This window comes from Lineus longissimus, chromosome 7, assembly GCF_910592395.1.
Source record: "Lineus longissimus chromosome 7, tnLinLong1.2, whole genome shotgun sequence".
Classification (NCBI taxonomy): Eukaryota; Metazoa; Nemertea; class Pilidiophora; order Heteronemertea; family Lineidae; genus Lineus; species Lineus longissimus.
In genome coordinates this window covers 17,034,325-17,054,233 of record NC_088314.1, presented here as the reverse complement: position 1 = coordinate 17,054,233, position 19,909 = coordinate 17,034,325, and the positions used below count along the sequence as shown (strand labels likewise).

Sequence of the window (19,909 nt, the reverse complement as noted above, 5' to 3'; positions counted from 1 at the left end):
GGTCAAAGAAAGGAATATGGTTAACGTTTGTTTTTACGAATTTGACCTCTCTGACCTTGGAAATTAGGTCACGGTCTAAATCTTTCAACGACTATGTTTAGCCTGTAGGTTGTGACTACTATTGTCACCAATGGAAGGTTGTAACTATTATACTACTGTCTCCAGTGGAAGGTTGTGATTATTACCATCTCTAGTGAGAGGTTGTGACTATTTCCATCCCCAGTGGAAGGTTGTGACTATTACTGTCACCAATGGAGGTTGTAACTATTATACTACCGTCTCCAGTGGAATGCTGTGATTATTACTGTGGTATTCAGTACCACGTGACCGTGTGATAATTGTTATTTTGTATGGCATTATTCTATGATGACGTCATGGAACGAAAATGACAGTGTTAAGTTTGCAGTTCTGGCCGTATATCAAATCAACGCAGTGATTTAGTATGATAAAATAAATATCACCCTTCAAGCCACGAAATAGTAAAAATTATTCAACGGTGAAAAAAATATTCCATTAGGCCAATATATGACCATCTCCAGTGGAAGGTTGTAACTATTACTGTCGCCAATGGAAGGTTGTGACTATTGCTGTCTCCAGTGGAAGGTTGTGACTATTACTGTCTCTAGTGGAAAGGTTATGACTATTACCGTCGCCATTGGAAGGTTGCAACTATTACTGTATCTAGTGGAAGGTTGTGGATATTGCCATCTCCAGTGGAAGGTTTTGACTATTGCCATATCCAGTGGAAGGTTGTGATTATTGCCATCTCCAGCGGAAGGTTGTGACTATTGCCATCTCCAGTGAAAAGTTGTGGCTATTGCCATCTCCAGTGGAAGGTTGTGGCTATTACTGTATCTAGTGGAAGGCTGTGGCTATTACCGTCTTAAGGAGAAGGTTGTGACTATCATCGTATCCAGTTGAAGGTGGAGACTATTACTGTTTCCAGTGGCGAGTTGTGACCATTACAATCTTCAGTGGAAGGTTGTGACTATTGCCATCTCCAGTGGAAGGTTGTGGCTATTACTGTATCTAGTGGAAGGCTGTGGCTATTACCGTCTCAAGGGGAAGGTTGTGACTATCATCGTATCCAGTGGAAGGTTGAGGCTATTAATGTATCCAGTGGCAAGTTGTGACCATTACCATCTTCAGTGAAGGTTGTGGCTATTACTGTTGTGACTGTTACCGTCTCAAGTGGAGGATTATGGCTATCACAGTCTCCAATGCAAAGTTGTGACTATTACTGTCGCCAATCGAAGGTTGTGACTGACTATTACTGTATCTAGTGGAAGGATGTAACTAATACCGTCTCCAGTGGAAGGATGTAACTACTACTGTCTCCACTGGAAGGTTGTGACTATTACCGTCTCCAGTGGAATGGTGTAACTATTACTGTCTCCAGTGGTAGGTTGTGACTATTATCGTTTCCAGTGGAAGGTTGTGACTACTGCCCTCGCCATGGTAGGGCATGACTATTGCCTTCTCGAATGGGAGGTGCAGAACTGAACATCAAGCTGTGGGATCAATTTTTTGACTGGCACAAATCGGTGACAGCCAATATCAGATGCAGATGAAGAAATCGCATCCAGCAGTTTGGTCCCTTAACAAACCCTCCAAACAAATGGCCTTTACATGTAGTGTAATGCGGGTGATCTACCCGCTTCCCGTCAAGTTCCCACAAAACTATGAAATAAAATGGCTACAAATGTTTCAAGGGCAGAGACATCTATTCATCCACGACCAGAAGTGGGGCACAGTCAATAGAGCTTATTAAAATGTCAAGATGTGGTAAATACATGGCTGTGGTGGATCTAAAAGGAATTTATTCTCTATCTGTGGGAAATTCTAAATCTTCATCATGCTTTTTGACAACATATTTCAAAAAATGTGAGCTCACTGCTCAGTTTAGAACTCGTACTTTGATACGGCCAATATCAATTCGTGACGATTTGACAGATATGCTGTGCTGAGGTCATTTTACTCAGGCATTTGGTATTGGAATGTTGTAATATTTTATTATGATATTGGTAAAGGGTTCTTCTAAACACATATAAAATTTGGTGAAGATTGACTGGCTCCAGGGGTACTTTTTTCACCAAAACCTATAAACAGAAATGTACACGTAAGGTACACCGTGTCTAATACAGGGTTCTGGCCTCCACGTTGATAGTAACCAGCACACATGACTGACGATAAAAGACAACATATTTTCACTCAAAATCATTGTTTATTTCACCTGAAAATGTTTACAGCTTCATATACCAGTCTTTTATTTGTACATATACAGTAGAACCGGTGGTGCCAAGATATTCAGTTTTGACAGAACTTCATGTGCAGTAGAACCCCTCTATTAAGGACACCCTCGGGACTGACTAGTGCTGTCCGCAATAGAGAGGTGTCCTGATTAGAGAGGTCAAATTGAATTGAAACAACCAATTTTTGACCAAAACTAGTGTCCTTAATAGAGAGGCTGTCCTTAATAGAGAGGTGTCCGCTAAGGGAGGTTCTACTGTACATGGAGATTAGTTTTTATTCATTTAAGATTTCTTTGTACGCATGTATGTAGATTAGAGACCCAATGCACATATACATATGTATCGAAACAGTACCATGCTTGGAAGTCATGCATGTAGCAGAGGGTGTTGATTAATTGTTCAATAGTGGTAAACATCCATCAAATTTTATTAAGAATTCATTAAATGAGAATTTCTTTTCACTGAAAGTACATGTATTAGAAAAAGGCCTAACTCTAGTTTCCAGCAAAACTCAAAAACGTGGACAAAACAAAATTTAATCAACCGGGTATATCTTTTTTATTTTGGGTCCATTTTAAATCTCAAAATCAAACTATCAAACCCTGCAACATTAAAAAAGCCAATAGGGAAATAATAGACAATCCCAACCATATGCCGCAATCGGAATCAAAATCGGTCCATGTAATGCGGAGTCACAAATTATTTTAGATGTTGATATTAAGTCGAAAGGCACACATAAAATGCTTACATGCCATCCCCTATTTAAAGTGAAACTAACGCTCCTTGTGGTATGTGGTTTGGGACAAAGGCCAAATGCCTAGCTAACAACTAACAAAATCTCAGTTGACAACTCCCTGGCAATGTTCTTAGCAGGGTTTTATGAATAGGAAAATAGCAGCATACTATGGAGCAGCCAACTAGGCATTTGGCAGTCTGCTATGGCCTAGTTGGCTGCTAGTTTAGCAGGGTTTTATGAATATGGGCCCTGTTCTATAGGACCACTATTTCATGTATATATTTGAGCGATATAACTATCTGTGCAGTCTTTCCAAAAGGAAGCACCTGCTTCTTCGCAAGGTCTAGTCAAATTTCGGTCGGTGTCGTGGAGCTGCTCCGCCCTCACAAATACCACCACCACCGTGTGGAGCCTTGATTTCAGTCTTCTAACCATATTCGTGCACTTCTCCTCTCTCCAAGGTTCCACTCTGTGGAGTAGTTGATGGTTGGGCATCAGTTGATGGTGTGGGTGGCACCTCTATATTACCCGGATACGGGTCCCCTTCTCCGAGTTCGTCTGCTGATGGATCTCCAGGGTTTTGTTGTGGGCAACCTGGAATGAAAGTGAGAAACCTTAACATTACATTCATGTTCACTTTGGCTGTGTTGGTTAGAAATTATCTTGTTGAAAAGTCAGTCAAACAGCCCCACCTGGCAAGTTATCTATATTTTGGGGTAGGAACAGGTTTTATTGGAGAATTTGTACATGTTTTGGTGATGCTAATGCATTGATAAAATTAATGTGCACAATTTACTGCTACCTTGGACAGTTTCTTCGATAGGTCTAGCACCTTTTAAAATTCCATTCAGCATTGCATCACCATAGTGTTATCTGGAGCTATCTCCTTCTCACCAAAACCAGCACCACCATGTGGAGCCTTTGATTTTAATCTCCTCACCAGGCACTGCTCGTCTCTCCGAGCTCCCACTCTGTGTAGTAGGTGGCTGTTGGGAATCTGAATGTGTGCCCTGCCCTTCAGGCCCTTGACTATCCTGTTCTTGGTTTTCATTAGTCAAACGACGCATCTCTTCAGGATTCGGTCCTCTTGCATCATGTTCAATACCTGGAATAAAAGTCGGAAATCTAGGCACATACATTGATGTTCAGTTTGGTTGTATTGGTTTGATATTTTGTTCGTGAAAAGTCAGTCAAATAGCTCCATCCAGCAAGCCGTCAGTGGCATGTAACAGATTATTGAAGAATTTGTGCTCCGTAAAACAGGCCATTTTTGCCAGCTGTGAGTAACTTTGCTACCTCTTCAGTAATCAATAAAGACAGCTAAAGAGTACAGTGGAACCGCGCTCAGTGATCACCTCTGGAAGGAGGATACCCTCTATAATTATGAACGATTTTGGTCCCAAATTTGCATTAAGTTTGATCTTTTGTGACCATTTCAAAATTTTGTATAAATTCCTGAAGAGAATCGACATAAAACTTTAGTCCTAATGGCTGGCAAGAGTGGACAAAATTCAGAATTATGCCACGGCATAAATAGGAATTGTGATGCACCATAAATCAACCAATCAAAACATCGGATCTCGTGAATTATGCCACTGCAGAATTCAGAATTATGCCAAGGCATAAATAGGAATTGTGGTGTGGAATAATTCGACCAATCAGAAAGTGGCAATCGTTTTATTTATGGGGCGGCATAAATCGCACTTCCGTCCCCAATTCCTGTTTATGCCGTGGCATAATTCACGAGATCCGATGATTTGATTGGTTGATATATGGTGCACCACAATGCCGATCTACTTCCGTCCTGCATAAATGACACTTCCGTCTATGGCTGGCGCGAGTGGACAGAATTCAGAATTATGCCACGGCATCAATCGGAATTGTGGTGCACCATAAAATCGACCAATCGAAACCTCGGATCTCGTGAATTATGCCGCGGCATAAATAGGAATTACTAACCCGCCATTGATGACATTCAAAATATTAAAATCAGCTACAAGCGATAAGCATTGTTTATCAACTTTATACTAAGCACTATCAATGATTTATACATGTATCAGGCTATTCTGGAAAAAAATGCATGCATATCTTTTAAAGTTGTATATCTGAGGGATGGATGCAAATTAAGAAAAGTTCACCAGTTCTTATGTAAATTCTTTGATGGCCTGCAAAAATTCATCCCCTTTATAGATCCATGGATTGACACTTTTGCCTGTGTTATTGGTGGCTTGTGTCGGCGGCACCGTCTCCCATCACAAGGATGTATACAAGTTCAACTGGATTTCGCCAAACGGGCTTGACATCAACCAGGTAGACTATGCGGTAAACAACAAGTGGAAGAGATCCCTACGCGATCTTCAGGGGTGCCGATGCTCACAGCAACTGTTGTATAGTAATTGTAAAACCTTTCTTAATATGTAAAGTCAAGGACTTAGTGAGCCCCCCTTTAGGTCGGGGACACCCTCCAAACCCCCCTCCGTCGACATAGGTTTTTACCAGTGCGTTGGGGGGAAGCTCCCCCCAAACCCCCCCCCCCTCCCCGGTGGACAGTCAACTAGCTCTTCTGTGTCATACTGCTGGAGGGGGGGGGGGTGCGATGGGACCATCCATATAGTTCCTTCCGACACATTTTTGTTTTGGTAATGTAATACATTGTGATTGTCCTTATTCACGGGAATCGGGCGTTTCCAGTGATATACGACACTTATTAAATGGATTGTCCTCATGCATTCACTTTGGAAACGCATTTTAAAATAGATGTTACGTCCTGTTAATGGGCACGTCATCATCGCGTACATTTGGGAAAAACTCCCTAACGAGACCGGAGCAGACGGCTGAAAGTAGTTTAATTATTGGCCGCTAGGGTGCAGTATGTCGCTCACCCGAATTTTTCACGCAACTTTTGCTAAATAGAGCTAGTTCTAGTTTGTGATTCATTTTGATACTTCAGATTTGGGTAGTAGACCAAAATAACTTAGTCGTCAGTGTGGTTTTAAGCTGAAAAACGTATTTGTTTTTCTTAAAGTGCCTTTTTGGACGGGTGTGTGCAATTGTTTTGTTTATGTCACGTGACCTCGACCATGTCGACACAAAATTGAAATAAACCACCCTTTTCTGTCATTATTTAGGACGGATATTTCTCTAATAAAAATATTAATATAATTGGCCAATTTCTTAGGCATATGATGTAGCGAATTCCCATGAAGATTTAAATTAATTTCAACCAATGGAATAGCAACCACCACCGGAAGATAGCGGAGAAATCGGTAAACTCAACGGAGTTAATTCAGAAAAATACCAAAAAAAATTGTTTGTAGGATATACAATAGTTACTCTCTTTATTTCTCATCATTCATTTACATTCTGTACTCCTGCACACACGTGTATCTTAAGAGCCCCTCCTAAAGGGGGGCTTATGAGTAACACTGTAATGTGTAATTCTTGGGAATAAAGTGTGCAGGATTATTGGAATTGGGTTCAGATAAGATACCGGTGGATAATCGTGGAAAATTCCCACGGTCTACTTATAATCCTCCATTCTCCCCAGCGTGATCAATTACGTCATCAATTACGTCAGCATTGATGCGGCTCCTCATTGGATGGAGACGCATCAACGTTGCCCCCTGATTGGTGCAGACAAAGCTGCGCGTGAATACAAAACAGCTGTCCGCACGCTCTCGGCAGAGAGAGATAGAGAGAGAGCGAGAGAGAGTTATTCCAGTCTCCCGAGTATTTCTAGTCACGTGCACGAATCGTCATCCCGACGAACTACTTTATCAATTATGACTTTGGTGTGTATAATTTTGTGAAGCAGTGTTAGAATAAAGGATCCGGAGGTTAGAAGGCAAATTCAGGACTTCTTACTTTTGTAACCTGTGGAAATACAAAGCTCTGCATGCTGCTTATGCTTTGGATTTCACTGATGAGACAGGTTCTGCTCATGAATCCACCACCTATAGAGGCGACATCTATGCCTCACAGACTGAACTTTAATTGTGATTTCAATATTCATTTGTCTCATGCCGAGGGTAACCATGGCATGATTGCCCCCTCTGTGTTGTCCACTAAGCAACAGGATGATTTGTCTAGGCTCACTTGGCAATCTCACTCGGAGTTTGATTTGTTTTTAAACATCTCAAGTGACTTCTTGTTGTCGTTGTTATGGTAATGATGTCATTTGGTGTTTGCAACAAGACGTTGCTATATTGCTTATCAAAAACAAATCTTTACGAGAATAATTATTTCACCCTCATTGCTATTTTTATAAAAGCTAGTGAGTTGTTAGTTGGATAATTGTAGAAACATCTATTAGCTATAGATGTGATATTTTTTACTACTTGTCTTCATTGAAGCTTTGTGCAACAGTATTCAGTCTATTGAACAGTTCTCCAGTTTGAATATTTTATTTTAAATACATGTACTTCATTTTATTGGATGTTTGTACGGCTACATTTTAGCAAAGCCAACTCTCATCAGTCTTGGGACTGATTTATTTTCGTGATGGGTTTCTGTCTCCAAGCAGTGCTTGTGGCAATTGCTGTTTCGAGACACCTCACACAATAGTGTATGATTTAAGCAATTTGGATACTTTTGCGCCAACAATATTTTTTTTCGTTGAGGTTTTGTAAATACGCGTGTCATCCAGAAGTTCTTCGAGTTAAACTTTAATTTTCACAGTTTTCAGATGCCTCGTCGACCGGTCCAGTCATTTTCGCAATATTCCCAGCAGAGGTTCCGACACTTCATTGTATCATTGCATATTTTAACATGCTGTTTTGCATGAGATAAATGATTCAATGTATAATTATATTGTAACCTTATGATCATACTTTGTCATGAATGAAGTGGTCATTCATTCGGAAGTGGAACAAAATACAAATATTGTAACTGAGTTCGGCCGCTGGCTGAACACTGTTGGGAACCCCGAACCATATGATGTAATTTAAGTTCATTCGCTGAATGAACACCTCGTTTAAAGCCTTATTATCATTGATTGTACCCCATTCAACAATACTATGTGTTAAGCCAAAGTCATATTCCTCTAATTGTTTTTTAAAAAAATATATATATATTTTAACTTCGTAAAATATTTTACCAGTTCCGCGGAATGTTGCATAGTAATTGTAAAACCTTTCTTATGAGTAGCACAGACTGTAATGTGTAATTCTTGGGAATTAAGTGTGCAGGATTATTGGAATTGGGTTCAGATAAGATACCGGTGGATAATCGTGGAAAATTCCCACGGTCTACTTATAATCCTCCATTCTCCCCAGCGTGATCAATTACGTGATCAATTACGTCAGCATTGATGCGGCTCCTCATTGGATGGAGACGCATCAACGTTGCCCCCTGATTGGTGCGGACAAAGCTGTGCGTGAATATAAAACAGCTGCCCGCACGCTCTCGGCAGAGAGAGATAGAGAGAGAGCGAGAGAGAGTTATTCCAGTCTCCCGAGTATTTCTAGTCACGTGCACGAATCGTCATCCTGACGAACTATTTTATCAATTATGACTTTGGTGTGTATAAATTTGTGAAGCAGTGTTAGAATAAAGGATCCGGGCGTTAGAAGGCAAATTCAGGACTTCTTACTTTTGTAACCTGTGGAAATACAACACAACCACCACTTATGCTACTTACTAACCCCTTTATGCCATGGCATGTAATACTGTGATATATATTCCTCGATATATTGTGTGTTCTATGCCCTGTAGCACTTTAACAGATGAGAGACTAATAGTTAGTCATATCATATACAGTATTTCACAATGTTTTCCTTACTTTTCTTGTTATTTTCAGTAAACATGGTAAACTTCCCTCACTTCTGACTGATGAAATGTAGCCCTATCTCAAGGGAATTCCCTCAAAATGCAAAACTAACAAAAATGATTCTCCATAATCACTCCAAGTTAAAAAATTAAACCCCTCAAGCACATACTCGATATCAATCTTAACCACAGAAAATTTTCGCTTGCATAACCTCTAAACTGAAGGAGGAGTTAAATAACAAAGTATTACACCACTACGGCCAGTATAGTAGTGAACACGTCTTGTCCCAGAATCTTTCCCCCAGTAGCCCATCTTATATTAGGGCTTTGAGAATCGTTGTGCTTCAGAATTTCTCATTACTGGCCTAGGGGGCACTCGACTTACCTAACAACTTCTTCCAAAAGTTCTGAACGCGCTCGTATTTCCGGCTAGCTAGTATCAGAACGACGATGACAACAATGGCAAGGAAAATTATAGGAATCAGAACTGATTCCAGCACTATAGGTGTGGTTTCATCACATGGAGGACATAGTGCAGTAGTTGTGTCGACTGCTGTAGTTGGGTTGGTTACTGCTGTAGGGGTGCCGATGCTCACAGCAACCACCACTTATGCTACTTACTGACCCCTTTATGCCATGGCATGTAATACTGTGATATCTATTCCCTCGATATATTGTGTGTTCTATGCCCTGTAGTACTTTAACAGATGAGAGACTAATAGTTAGTCATATCATATACAGTATTGCACAATCTTTTCCTTACTTTTCTTGTTATTTACAGTAAACATGGTGAACTTTCCTCACTTCTGACTGATGAAATGTAGCCCTATCTCAAGGGAATTCCCTCAAAATGCAAAACTAACAAAAATGTTTCTCCATAGTCACTCCAAGTTAAAAAATTAAACCCCTCAAGCACATAATCGATATCAATCTTAACCACAGGAAAAGTGTCGTTGTCATACCCTCTAAACTGACGGAGGAGTTAAATAACAAAGTATTACACCTCGTCTACGGCCAGTATAATAGTGATCACGTCTTGTCCCCGAATCTTTTCCCCCCAGCAGCCCTCTGAGAATCGTTGTGCTTCAGAATTACTCATTACTGGCGTAGGGGGCACTCGACTTACCTAACAACGTCTTCCAAAAGTTCTGAACGCGCTCATTGTATTTCCGGCTAGCTAGTATCAGCAGGAAGATGACAACGAAAGCAATGGTCATTATAGTAATTATAGGAATCAGAACTGATTTCATCACTGTAAGTGTGGTTTCATCACATGGAGGAAATAGTGCAGTAGTTGTGTCGACTGCTGTAGTTGGGTTGGTTACTGCTGTAGATGGGGATGTAAAAGCAGGTAGAGCAGTTGTTTCAGTGTCCGCCTTGGCGTAGAGGTATTCATAGCAACCTGGGGGAAAAAAATTGGTGAAAATCACGCTTAGCCTACTACAATATAGGCGCCATATTGCACTGACCTCAGCCAGGCTGGACTTGGGTCCCTTCTCACCTTGGAATAGCTCCCCAACCTTGGGCAACTTACACCAAGGCAAGATGGTCAAACATGATATGGAATGCAGGTTTTCTCCAACTCACACCGCTTCATGACGCAGTTACCATACGTGTCTGACTAGTAGCTGAGAAGAGCATGCACAATCCAATTTTCATGACTTGTTTACAAATGACAGTACTGTTTTATCACAAAATATTGTAGTCGTTAGGACTTTGAGGGAATAAAAAATCCCATTGTGCACATTAAAATCTGAACAATGAATGCTAGGATCAGGGATGTCAACTCTTCTAAATGCTTAATTTAACAACTGGAATGGAAAGATCTCTGTCTGAACTCACTGTGGATTTTTGAATTTTTAAAATTGGATTAAAAAAAACATTGGTGATCAAAGGACAATAATTTTACAACAAAAATTTCGGGTGTCTAGAAAACTAAGATCTAAGACCCACTATGAAACTTAGACCCTGGATACTATGAAACTGAGACCCACTAGGAAAATGATGACATTTAGGAGGTACCTATAATTCCTTCTTCTCAGATCTGCATAAATGTACCAAGTGTTGTATTTGCACAGGTTACAAACGTAATAAGTCCTGAATTTGCCTTCTAACGTCCGGATCCTTTATTCTAACACTGCTTCACAAAATTATACACACCAAAGTCATAATTGATAAAATAGTTCGTCGGGATGACGATTCGTGCACGTGATTATAAAATACTCGGGAGACTGGAATAACTCTCTATCGCTCTCTTTCTATCTCTCTCTCTGCCGAGAGCGTGCGGACAGCTGTTTTGTATTCAAGCGCAGCTTTGTCTGCACCAATCAGGGGGCAACGTTGATGCGTCTCCATCCAATGAGGAGCCGCATCAATGCTGACGTAATTGATCACGCTGGGGAGAATGGAGGATTAAAAGTAGACCGTGGGAATTTTCACAGGTATCTTATCTGAACCCAATTCCAATAATCCCGCACACTTAATTCCAAGAATTACACATTACAGTGCTACTCATAAGAAAGGTTTTACAATTACTATACAACACAAGGTTGAGATGAACCCTTCCACTGCTGCCACCACTGCTAATCAACCAAAGTTGAGATGGTGGTGGTTGGGTGGGTGGGGGGGGGGGGGGGGTAGTATTGCCCCTATACCTAAACACTTCCACTACTGGTTGAAAAATGATGGAGAATCCATCCATAAGATTGAAATTTGCTGGAAATTCACAAATTGTACAGGGTCTTAGGTCTTAGTTTCGTAGTGAGTCTTAGGTCTTAGGTCTTAGTTTTCTAGACACCCCAAAATTTTCAGACTTTTTACCTTTGCTTATATTTTGGTACCGTGCAGGATTGACTCTGTCCCCCCTTCCCTCTGTATGTCGTCTGTAATGTACACTCACCTTTACAAAATGTCTTGCAGTTTTCATTTTTAGTGCCACATGAATTGCTGCATGTTTCAAAAAGTCCAGAGGCACTCTTGTATTTCTCAGTATCACAGATATTTGCTCCGGACATCTTTTCAGCTGATCAGACAAGGACAGATTGTTATAAAGATTGCTGAAAGGGAAAAGAATTTTGAATTTATCCGCCCTTTGGGTGCCTGACGTGCACACTCATTCATAACATTACTGAATATGCCCACACCTCTACAAAAAAGCCTTCACACGAGCAAGGACGATTGAAGAAGTCACCAATATTAATGTGGAGTCGCATGAGCTGAACAAATATATGACCTGCAAAAAAACACATTACTTCAAAGTGTCTTTTAGTATAACAAGTATTGCGGAAATTTTGTTATTGAACAAATCAATCGATTTATTGATTGATAAGTTTTTGTGGGCTAGTGATAAACTAGGCCAACACAAATTCAATACTTTTTGGCTCACCGTAGGGGAGTCTATGTAATTCCGCAGTGTCCGTCGTCCGTCGTCGTCGTCCGTCGTCCGTCGTCCGTCGTCCGTCGTCCGTCGTCCGTCGTCCGTCGTCGTATCCTATTTCAAAAACAGTGGCACGTTTCTTAACCGCTAGGGCTATTGTAACAGGTTCAATTTGAACAGTTTGAAGAGTTTATTCCCCCTTTAAGTCTGCTATGACCAATGGTTTAGCTCAGGTTATTTTGGGCCTTCACGGTCCCTGAGCCTTATGTCATTTCATTGTATGTGCTTTATCAGCTATTATTGTTTGTATAGTTTTCCTGGTCTACTGAGTTTCCCTCCAAATTCAGTTAGCCTTGGGATCCCGAACTGTGTACATGCATGTTGTAGACCTGGTCAGATGAGTTTAATATAAACATTTCTATATATTTGATTTCTTCCTTTTTCATCAACAATGTCACAAGGATTGGAACAGTGAATCTGTGGACATGAAGACTGATATAATACAGTATTACATTTGGGGGCTCAGCCGGGATGACCAAGTCTCGGACAACTCCCTACCATCCAATGGGCAATGGGCTTTGCGAACGGTATAACCGCACCCTTTTGTCAATGTTGGGTACGTTGTCCGAGGACAAGAAGAGTAGTTGGTCGCTGTACCTCTCCACGTTGACGCATGCGTACAATTGTACGCGTCACGATTCTACTGGATTCAGTCCGCATTTTCTAATGTTTGGCCGTGAGCCACTTCTTCCTGTAGATATCAATTATGGTCTCGGTACTACTGATGTTGGCCCTAGTGAATCTTATAGTTCCTACATTAAATCTTTGCAGGAGCGTCTTGATTATGCATTCTCTATGGCTATGAAAAACCAGGATACCGCTTCATGTAAGAATAAAGGGAGATATGATCTCAAAGCGAAAGCTTCTGTTCTTCAGACTGGTGATTGTGTTCTTGTCCGCAATGTCCACTTACGCGGTAGACATAAATTGGCTGACAAGTGGTCGACCGATGTTTATACTGTTGTGGGTCAACCAAACCCCAATATTCCGGTATTTTCGGTTCGCTCCTCGAAAGGAGGTAATCCGCGTGTTTTACACCGTAATTTGTTGATGCCAGTTGGAGAGATTAGAGATGAGGAAGTTGTGAAGACTCCGGCCCGGTCCAGTCGTACTCGCCCTGAGAAGGAAGTTGTTGTACAGCCTGCGATGAGTGATGACGAGGATGTCGATGTGATGATTTTGCCACGTGTTGATGAAGTTCCTTCTTCTTTTGCATCCGCTTCAACCGCCGATGTTCCACATGGTGGTGACAAACTTCCATCTTTTACATCTGTCAGATCTGATGCTGCACCTCCTTCTGATATTGTTCCGTCTACTTTGTCTACCGATTCTACCCCACCATTATCCATTACAGATGTCGTTCCGGTCCAGCCCGCTGTTGTTGAGCCTGCGTCCCAGTCTTCGGTTGATGTTAGTGCGTCCGAGCATGCTGCTGTTGAGCCTGCGTCCCAGTCTTCGGTTGATGTCAGCGCGTCCCAGCCTGCCGTAGATGCCAGTTATCCTACTACAGATGTGACCGTTCCTCCTCCACTGATAGATGTCGATACGCCGTCAGGAATTGCGCTTGACGTGACTTCGATCGATGATGGTACTGTTCCGCCTCCAGTGGAATTTGTTGATGGTGGTACTGTTCCGCCTCCAGTGGAATTTTCAACCGTTGGTCCAGTGGATGAGACGGTCCCTGTAGATGTTCCCCCTGGTGAATCCTCTGCTGAATTCCACGCAGCCCAGGATGACGAGGAAGAGAGTGCTCCGGAGGACAGCCCTGTTGCAGCCCCGAGGAGATCTAAGAGGGAACATAAACCGCCTAACCGTTTCAAGCCATATCAGATGTATCAGCAACAGCCGCGCGCGCCGCCTGAGCCTTGGCGATCCAAGGTTGATTATTTTATGTCGCTTGCAAGCAAGCCTGAGTTTGCGCAAAATCCCGCTATTCTTGACAAAGTTCTGTCTTTAATGAAGGATTGAATGATAGTTGGTTTTCAATTTTGCTGTAGACTCGTGATTATTTTCTGGTTTGAAATATATATAACATTTTGATTGAATGCTGGCTGGTTTTGGCAGGCCATGTCAATCAAGAGATTGTTTTCTACTTGAGTGTGTGTTTTCTTCTTTTGTTTCGATATTTCGTGGAGATTTATATCAAGTAATTCTTGGTATTGATATTTTGTACTGTATGATTAGAGTCTGTATAGATTCCATAGATAATTCATCAGTACTTATTCTGTTGCATCTCTACTCATATCAGTTATTCAAGGTTTTGTTTGACAGTTTATCAATGTAAATCCCTTTTGGACTAAGGGTTTTTGTTCAAACAGTTACTAATTAATACCTTCCAGATGTTTTGTAAGTCATTTCCCTGCAATTTTCCTTTTTTCCCAATCTTATATCATCTTATTGATTGTTGTTTTGTGGTGTGATGGTAAGATTGAGGAGGTCATTACCCCTTCTCTTCTATTATATCTTCTTGCAATGATCTTCAGTAAATCAAACAATACTACAATAGTTCTTCACAGTACCGTATTCTGATAATGATTCTAAACTTATATATTTCAGTATCTTGTCTATTCGCCTTAATCTCGTTCTGATTCGTGCGATACAATTAATTTTCAGTGTGAACTCTAGAAGTTTACTGTTAATTTGTAAATACAATAATAATTCCATTTCTTGTAGCTCTTTACCTTATGGTGTTTTTCAGTTTTCAGGATGCTGGATTGAAATTTTCACTTTTCAGTCTTTGTCTTTAATGATTCTGAATTCTGCTCTTTGATGGTTCCATTCTTCCCTTCTTATTGTTTGAAGGTTTTGGTTTCGCATCTTTCTCAACTCGGTTTCGTTTTGAGTTTCACCTGGTATTTTGGGTTACATGTTTTGTATATATGGTGTACATTTCTTTTTATCTATGGTAAATGTCAGGAGCCATTTTCTCTTGACAGGGGAATGTGTAACAGGTTCAATTTGAACAGTTTGAAGAGTTTATTCCCCCTTTAAGTCTGCTATGACCAATGGTTTAGCTCAGGTTATTTTGGGCCTTCACGGTCCCTGAGCCTTATGTCATTTCATTGTATGTGCTTTATCAGCTATTATTGTTTGTATAGTTTTCCTGGTCTACTGAGTTTCCCTCCAAATTCAGTTAGCCTTGGGATCCCGAACTGTGTACATGCATGTTGTAGACCTGGTCAGATGAGTTTAATATAAACATTTCTATATATTTGATTTCTTCCTTTTTCATCAACAATGTCACAAGGATTGGAACAGTGAATCTGTGGACATGAAGACTGATATAATACAGTATTACACTATGAACTTGAAACTTTGTACACAGCACCCCCTAGGTCAGGTGACCTCTGAGACTGAATTTCGGTCCGATCTGATTCTCAACTTGGCCACCAGGTGGCCAATTGTCGATATCTAAAAAGTGTGATATCTCGCTTATTAGTGACTTGTTTTCGATGAAACTTGTGTTGTAGGTACTCATAGCAAATATACATCTTATATCATACGGGTTTTTAATTTGACCTACTTTTCAAGTTCACAGAGGTCATATGGCGTAAATTGGCCGTTAGAGTGTAAACTATGGCACGTTTCTTAACCACTAAAGCTATGAACTAGAAACTTAGTACATATAACCCCCTATATCACATAGTCTCTGGTGCTGAATTTCAGTTTGATCTGATCCTCAACTTTGCCACCAGGGGCCAAAAGTGGAAATCTAAAAAGTGTTATATCTCACTTATAAGTGACTTGTTTTCGATAAAATTTTTATGGTAGGTACTCTCAGGAAGAATACATCACATATCATACGGGTTTTCAATTTGACCTACTTTTCAAGGTCACAGAGGTCATATGGCGTAAATTGGCCGTTAGAGTGTAAACTATGGCACGTTTCTTAACCACTAAAGCTATGAACTTGAAACTTGGTACATATAACCCCCTATATCACATAGCCTCTGGTGCTGAATTTCAGTTTGATCTGATTCTCAACTTTGCCACCAGGGGGCCAAAAGTGGATATCTAAAAAGTGTGATATCTCGCTTATAAGTGACTTGTTTTCGATACAATTTTTATGGTAGGTACTCTTAGGAAGAATACATCACATGTCTTACGGGTTTTCAATTTGACCTACTTTTCAAGGTCACAGAGGTCATATGGCGTAAATTGGCCGTTAGAGTGTAAACTATGGCACGTTTCTTAACCACTAAAGCTATGAACTTGAAACTTGGTACATATAACCCCCTATATCACATAGCCTCTGGTGCTGAATTTCAGTTTGATCTGATTCTCAACTTTGCCACCAGGGGGCCAAAAGTGGATATCTAAAAAGTGTGATATCTCGCTTATAAGTGACTTGTTTTCGATACAATTTTTATGGTAGGTACTCTTAGGAAGAATACATCACATGTCTTACGGGTTTTCAATTTGACCTACTTTTCAAGGTCACAGAGGTCATGTGGCGTAAATTGGCCGTTAGAGTGTAAACTATGGCACGTTTCTTAACCAGTAAAGCTATGAACTTGAAACTTGGTGCATATAACCCCCTACATCAGATAACCTTTGATGGCGAATTTTGGCCTGATCTGATTCTTTATTCGGCCACCAGGGGGCCATAATGGAAAAAGGAAGAAGTGCAATATCTTGCTTATTTGAGTGAATTGTTTTCGATAAAATTTTTATGGCAGGGACTTCTAGCAAGGATACACCACATGTCCTACGATTTTTGGATTTGACCTCCTTTTCTAGGTCACAGAGGTCAAATGGCGTAAATTGGCCATTAGAGTGTAACTATGGCACGTTTCTTAACTGCTGAAGCTATGAACTTGAAAGTTGGTACATGTAACCCCCTACATCAGATAATCTCTGACACCGAATTTTGGCCTGATCTGATTCTTGATTTGGCCACCAGGGGGTCAAAACTGAAAAAGTAGGACGTGCAATATCTCGCTTATTAATGACTTTTTTTCGATGAATTTTTTATTGCAGGGACTCTTAGCAATCACACGATATTGATCTTGTTGATTTCATAGACAATTATTGGTTGGATCATAAACTTATATATACTGCCCTGTCTTATTACTTGACATCAATACACATCTAAAAAAAGGCTTCATGCCTGATTGTGTTCACCATATTCACCTCTAAACTAAGCATGATCCTGCCTACTAAAAGATGTATACGGTGAGCACAATGGCCCCTGGCCGTTTCATTAACAATAACGGTGTTTACGTACATGGAAACCTCACTTTCTCGGACCAGATAATGCGTTCATAGTCCATCAAACAAGTCACGAAGTACAAAAGTAGGCCCATCCTTTTATAGCGGCATGACGTTATGGGCACTCGGTCGTCAACTATTCTCTTTCAGTTTTGGAACTATCGTTGGAGATTGGAGGAGATAGAGGCGCAGAGTCTTAGCATACCAGCATAAATCCCAAAGCCCACGGCTCTGTGCCACTAAGTATTATTTAAAAAACCAAAAAAAACGCCCCTCCCCCCTTTCACATGTAGTTGGCTGTGACATTCTGTGTACCGATACGCATCTGATGGTTCCCAGTAATTTATCCCATCTTGATATCGACAGAGTGGGCACATTACTTTATACCGCTAAGGATACTTTGTGAGCTAGCAGGCTTGACCTATCAATTCACTGGGTGCACCTGCTAAATTTGTCCAACCTAGCCAAATAGGAAATGCATTGGAATTATTAGTAAGTTGGCTTTTCGGTCGTGACATATGCCCATTCCTGACACAATTCTAGATACATGTCTGGGCTTTCTCATGGGTGTACCAAATGGAAGGGGCAGGCGGGAAATGCCCCCCAGACATCAGAAGTCAATAAAAATGTGCTTTGGACAATGATTTTGGTCGAAAAATTTCCAAAACTCTCATTTTGCCACACACACACCCCTTGAGAGCATTTGGCTCCCAATACCACAAAGCTAGCGACAGGTCAGATTCCAAAGCTTGGCTAAAGATTTTGAAAGATAACACCACAATCTGGCATTAGACTGACTGTCGGCACTTACCGCCCAGATAGACTGAAATCTTGAAGAATATTTCCACTCGGCTGATGGATCCGCCCCAAAACTGGTTGTATTTGTAATACTATGGACAGAAAAAAGACAATATACTTACTTACATACTTACAATATACTATAATGATTTTGAATAACTCCAAATAGCAATCGAATATTATCAAAGATCAATCCTGTCTCAAGTTGTTTGATCTGAATACCTGCATTAGTTATTGTGTCATCACTTCTGCACGCACCCAAACCGATTTAATTGAGTGTGATCATTGGGTCACCCAATCTGTGAAAAAAAGTATTGTCGACGTTTCTTAACCTAGAAGTAATATTACAGGTTATTCAAAATCAAAGTTAATAATCTTTTTATGTCGCCCATGGCCGAAAGTGAAACGACCTAGTTCTGATAGTGAGACATTGAAGTAATTTGGCAAACTATTCTAAACCTTCTGGCAGTGTTGATCTACACAGTGAAATGGCCAGGCGCCATGTGCTCACCTGTGGTCAAAGAAAGGAATATGGTTAACGTTTGTTTTTACGAATTTGACCTCTCTGACCTTGGAAATTAGGTCACGGTCTAAATCTTTCAACGACTATGTTTAGCCTGTAGGTTGTGACTACTATTGTCACCAATGGAAGGTTGTAACTATTATACTACTGTCTCCAGTGGAAGGTTGTGATTATTACCATCTCTAGTGAGAGGTTGTGACTACATGTATTTCCATCCCCAGTGGAAGGTTGTGACTATTACTGTCACCAATGGAGGTTGTAACTATTATACTACCGTCTCCAGTGGAATGCTGTGATTATTACTGTGGTATTCAGTACCACGTGACCGTGTGATAATTGTTATTTTGTATGGCATTATTCTATGATGACGTCATGGAACGAAAATGACAGTGTTAAGTTTGCAGTTCTGGCCGTATATCAAATCAACGCAGTGATTTAGTATGATAAAATAAATATCACCCTTCAAGCCACGAAATAGTAAAAATTATTCAACGGTGAAAAAAATATTCCATTAGGCCAATATATGACCATCTCCAGTGGAAGGTAGTAACTATTACTGTCGCCAATGGAAGGTTGTGACTATTGCTGTCTCCAGTGGAAGGTTGTGACTATTACTGTCTCTAGTGGAAAGGTTATGACTATTACCGTCGCCATTGGAAGGTTGCAACTATTACTGTATCTAGTGGAAGGTTGTGGATATTGCCATCTCCAGTGGAAGGTTTTGACTATTGCCATATCCAGTGGAAGGTTGTGATTATTGCCATCTCAAGTGAAAAGTTGTGGCTATTGCCATCTCCAGTGGAAGGTTGTGGCTATTACTGTATCTAGTGGAAGGCTGTGGCTATTACCGTCTTAAGGAGAAGGTTGTGACTATCATCGTATCCAGTTGAAGGTGGAGACTATTACTGTTTCCAGTGGCGAGTTGTGACCATTACAATCTTCAGTGGAAGGTTGTGACTATTGCCATCTCCAGTGGAAGGTTGTGGCTATTACTGTATCTAGTGGAAGGCTGTGGCTATTACCGTCTCAAGGGGAAGGTTGTGACTATCATCGTATCCAGTTGAAGGTGGAGACTATTACTGTTTCCAGTGGCGAGTTCTGACCATTACAATCTTCAGTGGAAGGTTGTGACTATTGCCGTCTCCAGTGGAAGGTTGTGACTATTACCGTCTCCAGTGGAAGGTAAT

The 19,909-nt window shown here is 40.8% G+C and overlaps 1 protein-coding gene across 5 annotated transcripts; it reads right to left on the bottom strand.

Annotated features, from left to right (window-relative positions):
- Positions 1-2,214: 2,214 nt before the first annotated feature.
- On the bottom strand, positions 2,215-18,427 carry LOC135491029 (uncharacterized). Of its 5 annotated transcripts, none has more exons than XM_064776662.1 (5): positions 18,334-18,427; positions 11,654-11,810; positions 9,881-10,156; positions 3,929-4,093; positions 2,215-3,582 (listed from the first exon to the last, which is right to left on the bottom strand). In XM_064776662.1, exons 2-5 carry the CDS (start codon positions 11,766-11,768, stop codon positions 3,416-3,418), a joined length of 723 nt encoding a protein of 240 aa, XP_064632732.1. In that variant the 5' UTR covers positions 11,769-11,810; positions 18,334-18,427; the 3' UTR covers positions 2,215-3,415. The 5 variants fall into 5 exon arrangements, with proteins under 5 accessions (XP_064632732.1, XP_064632730.1, XP_064632729.1 ...); XM_064776660.1 differs by having other exon boundaries at positions 18,322-18,423; XM_064776659.1 differs by lacking the exon at positions 18,334-18,427 and adding an exon at positions 18,213-18,294.
- Between the last annotated feature and the right edge of the window lie 1,482 nt (positions 18,428-19,909).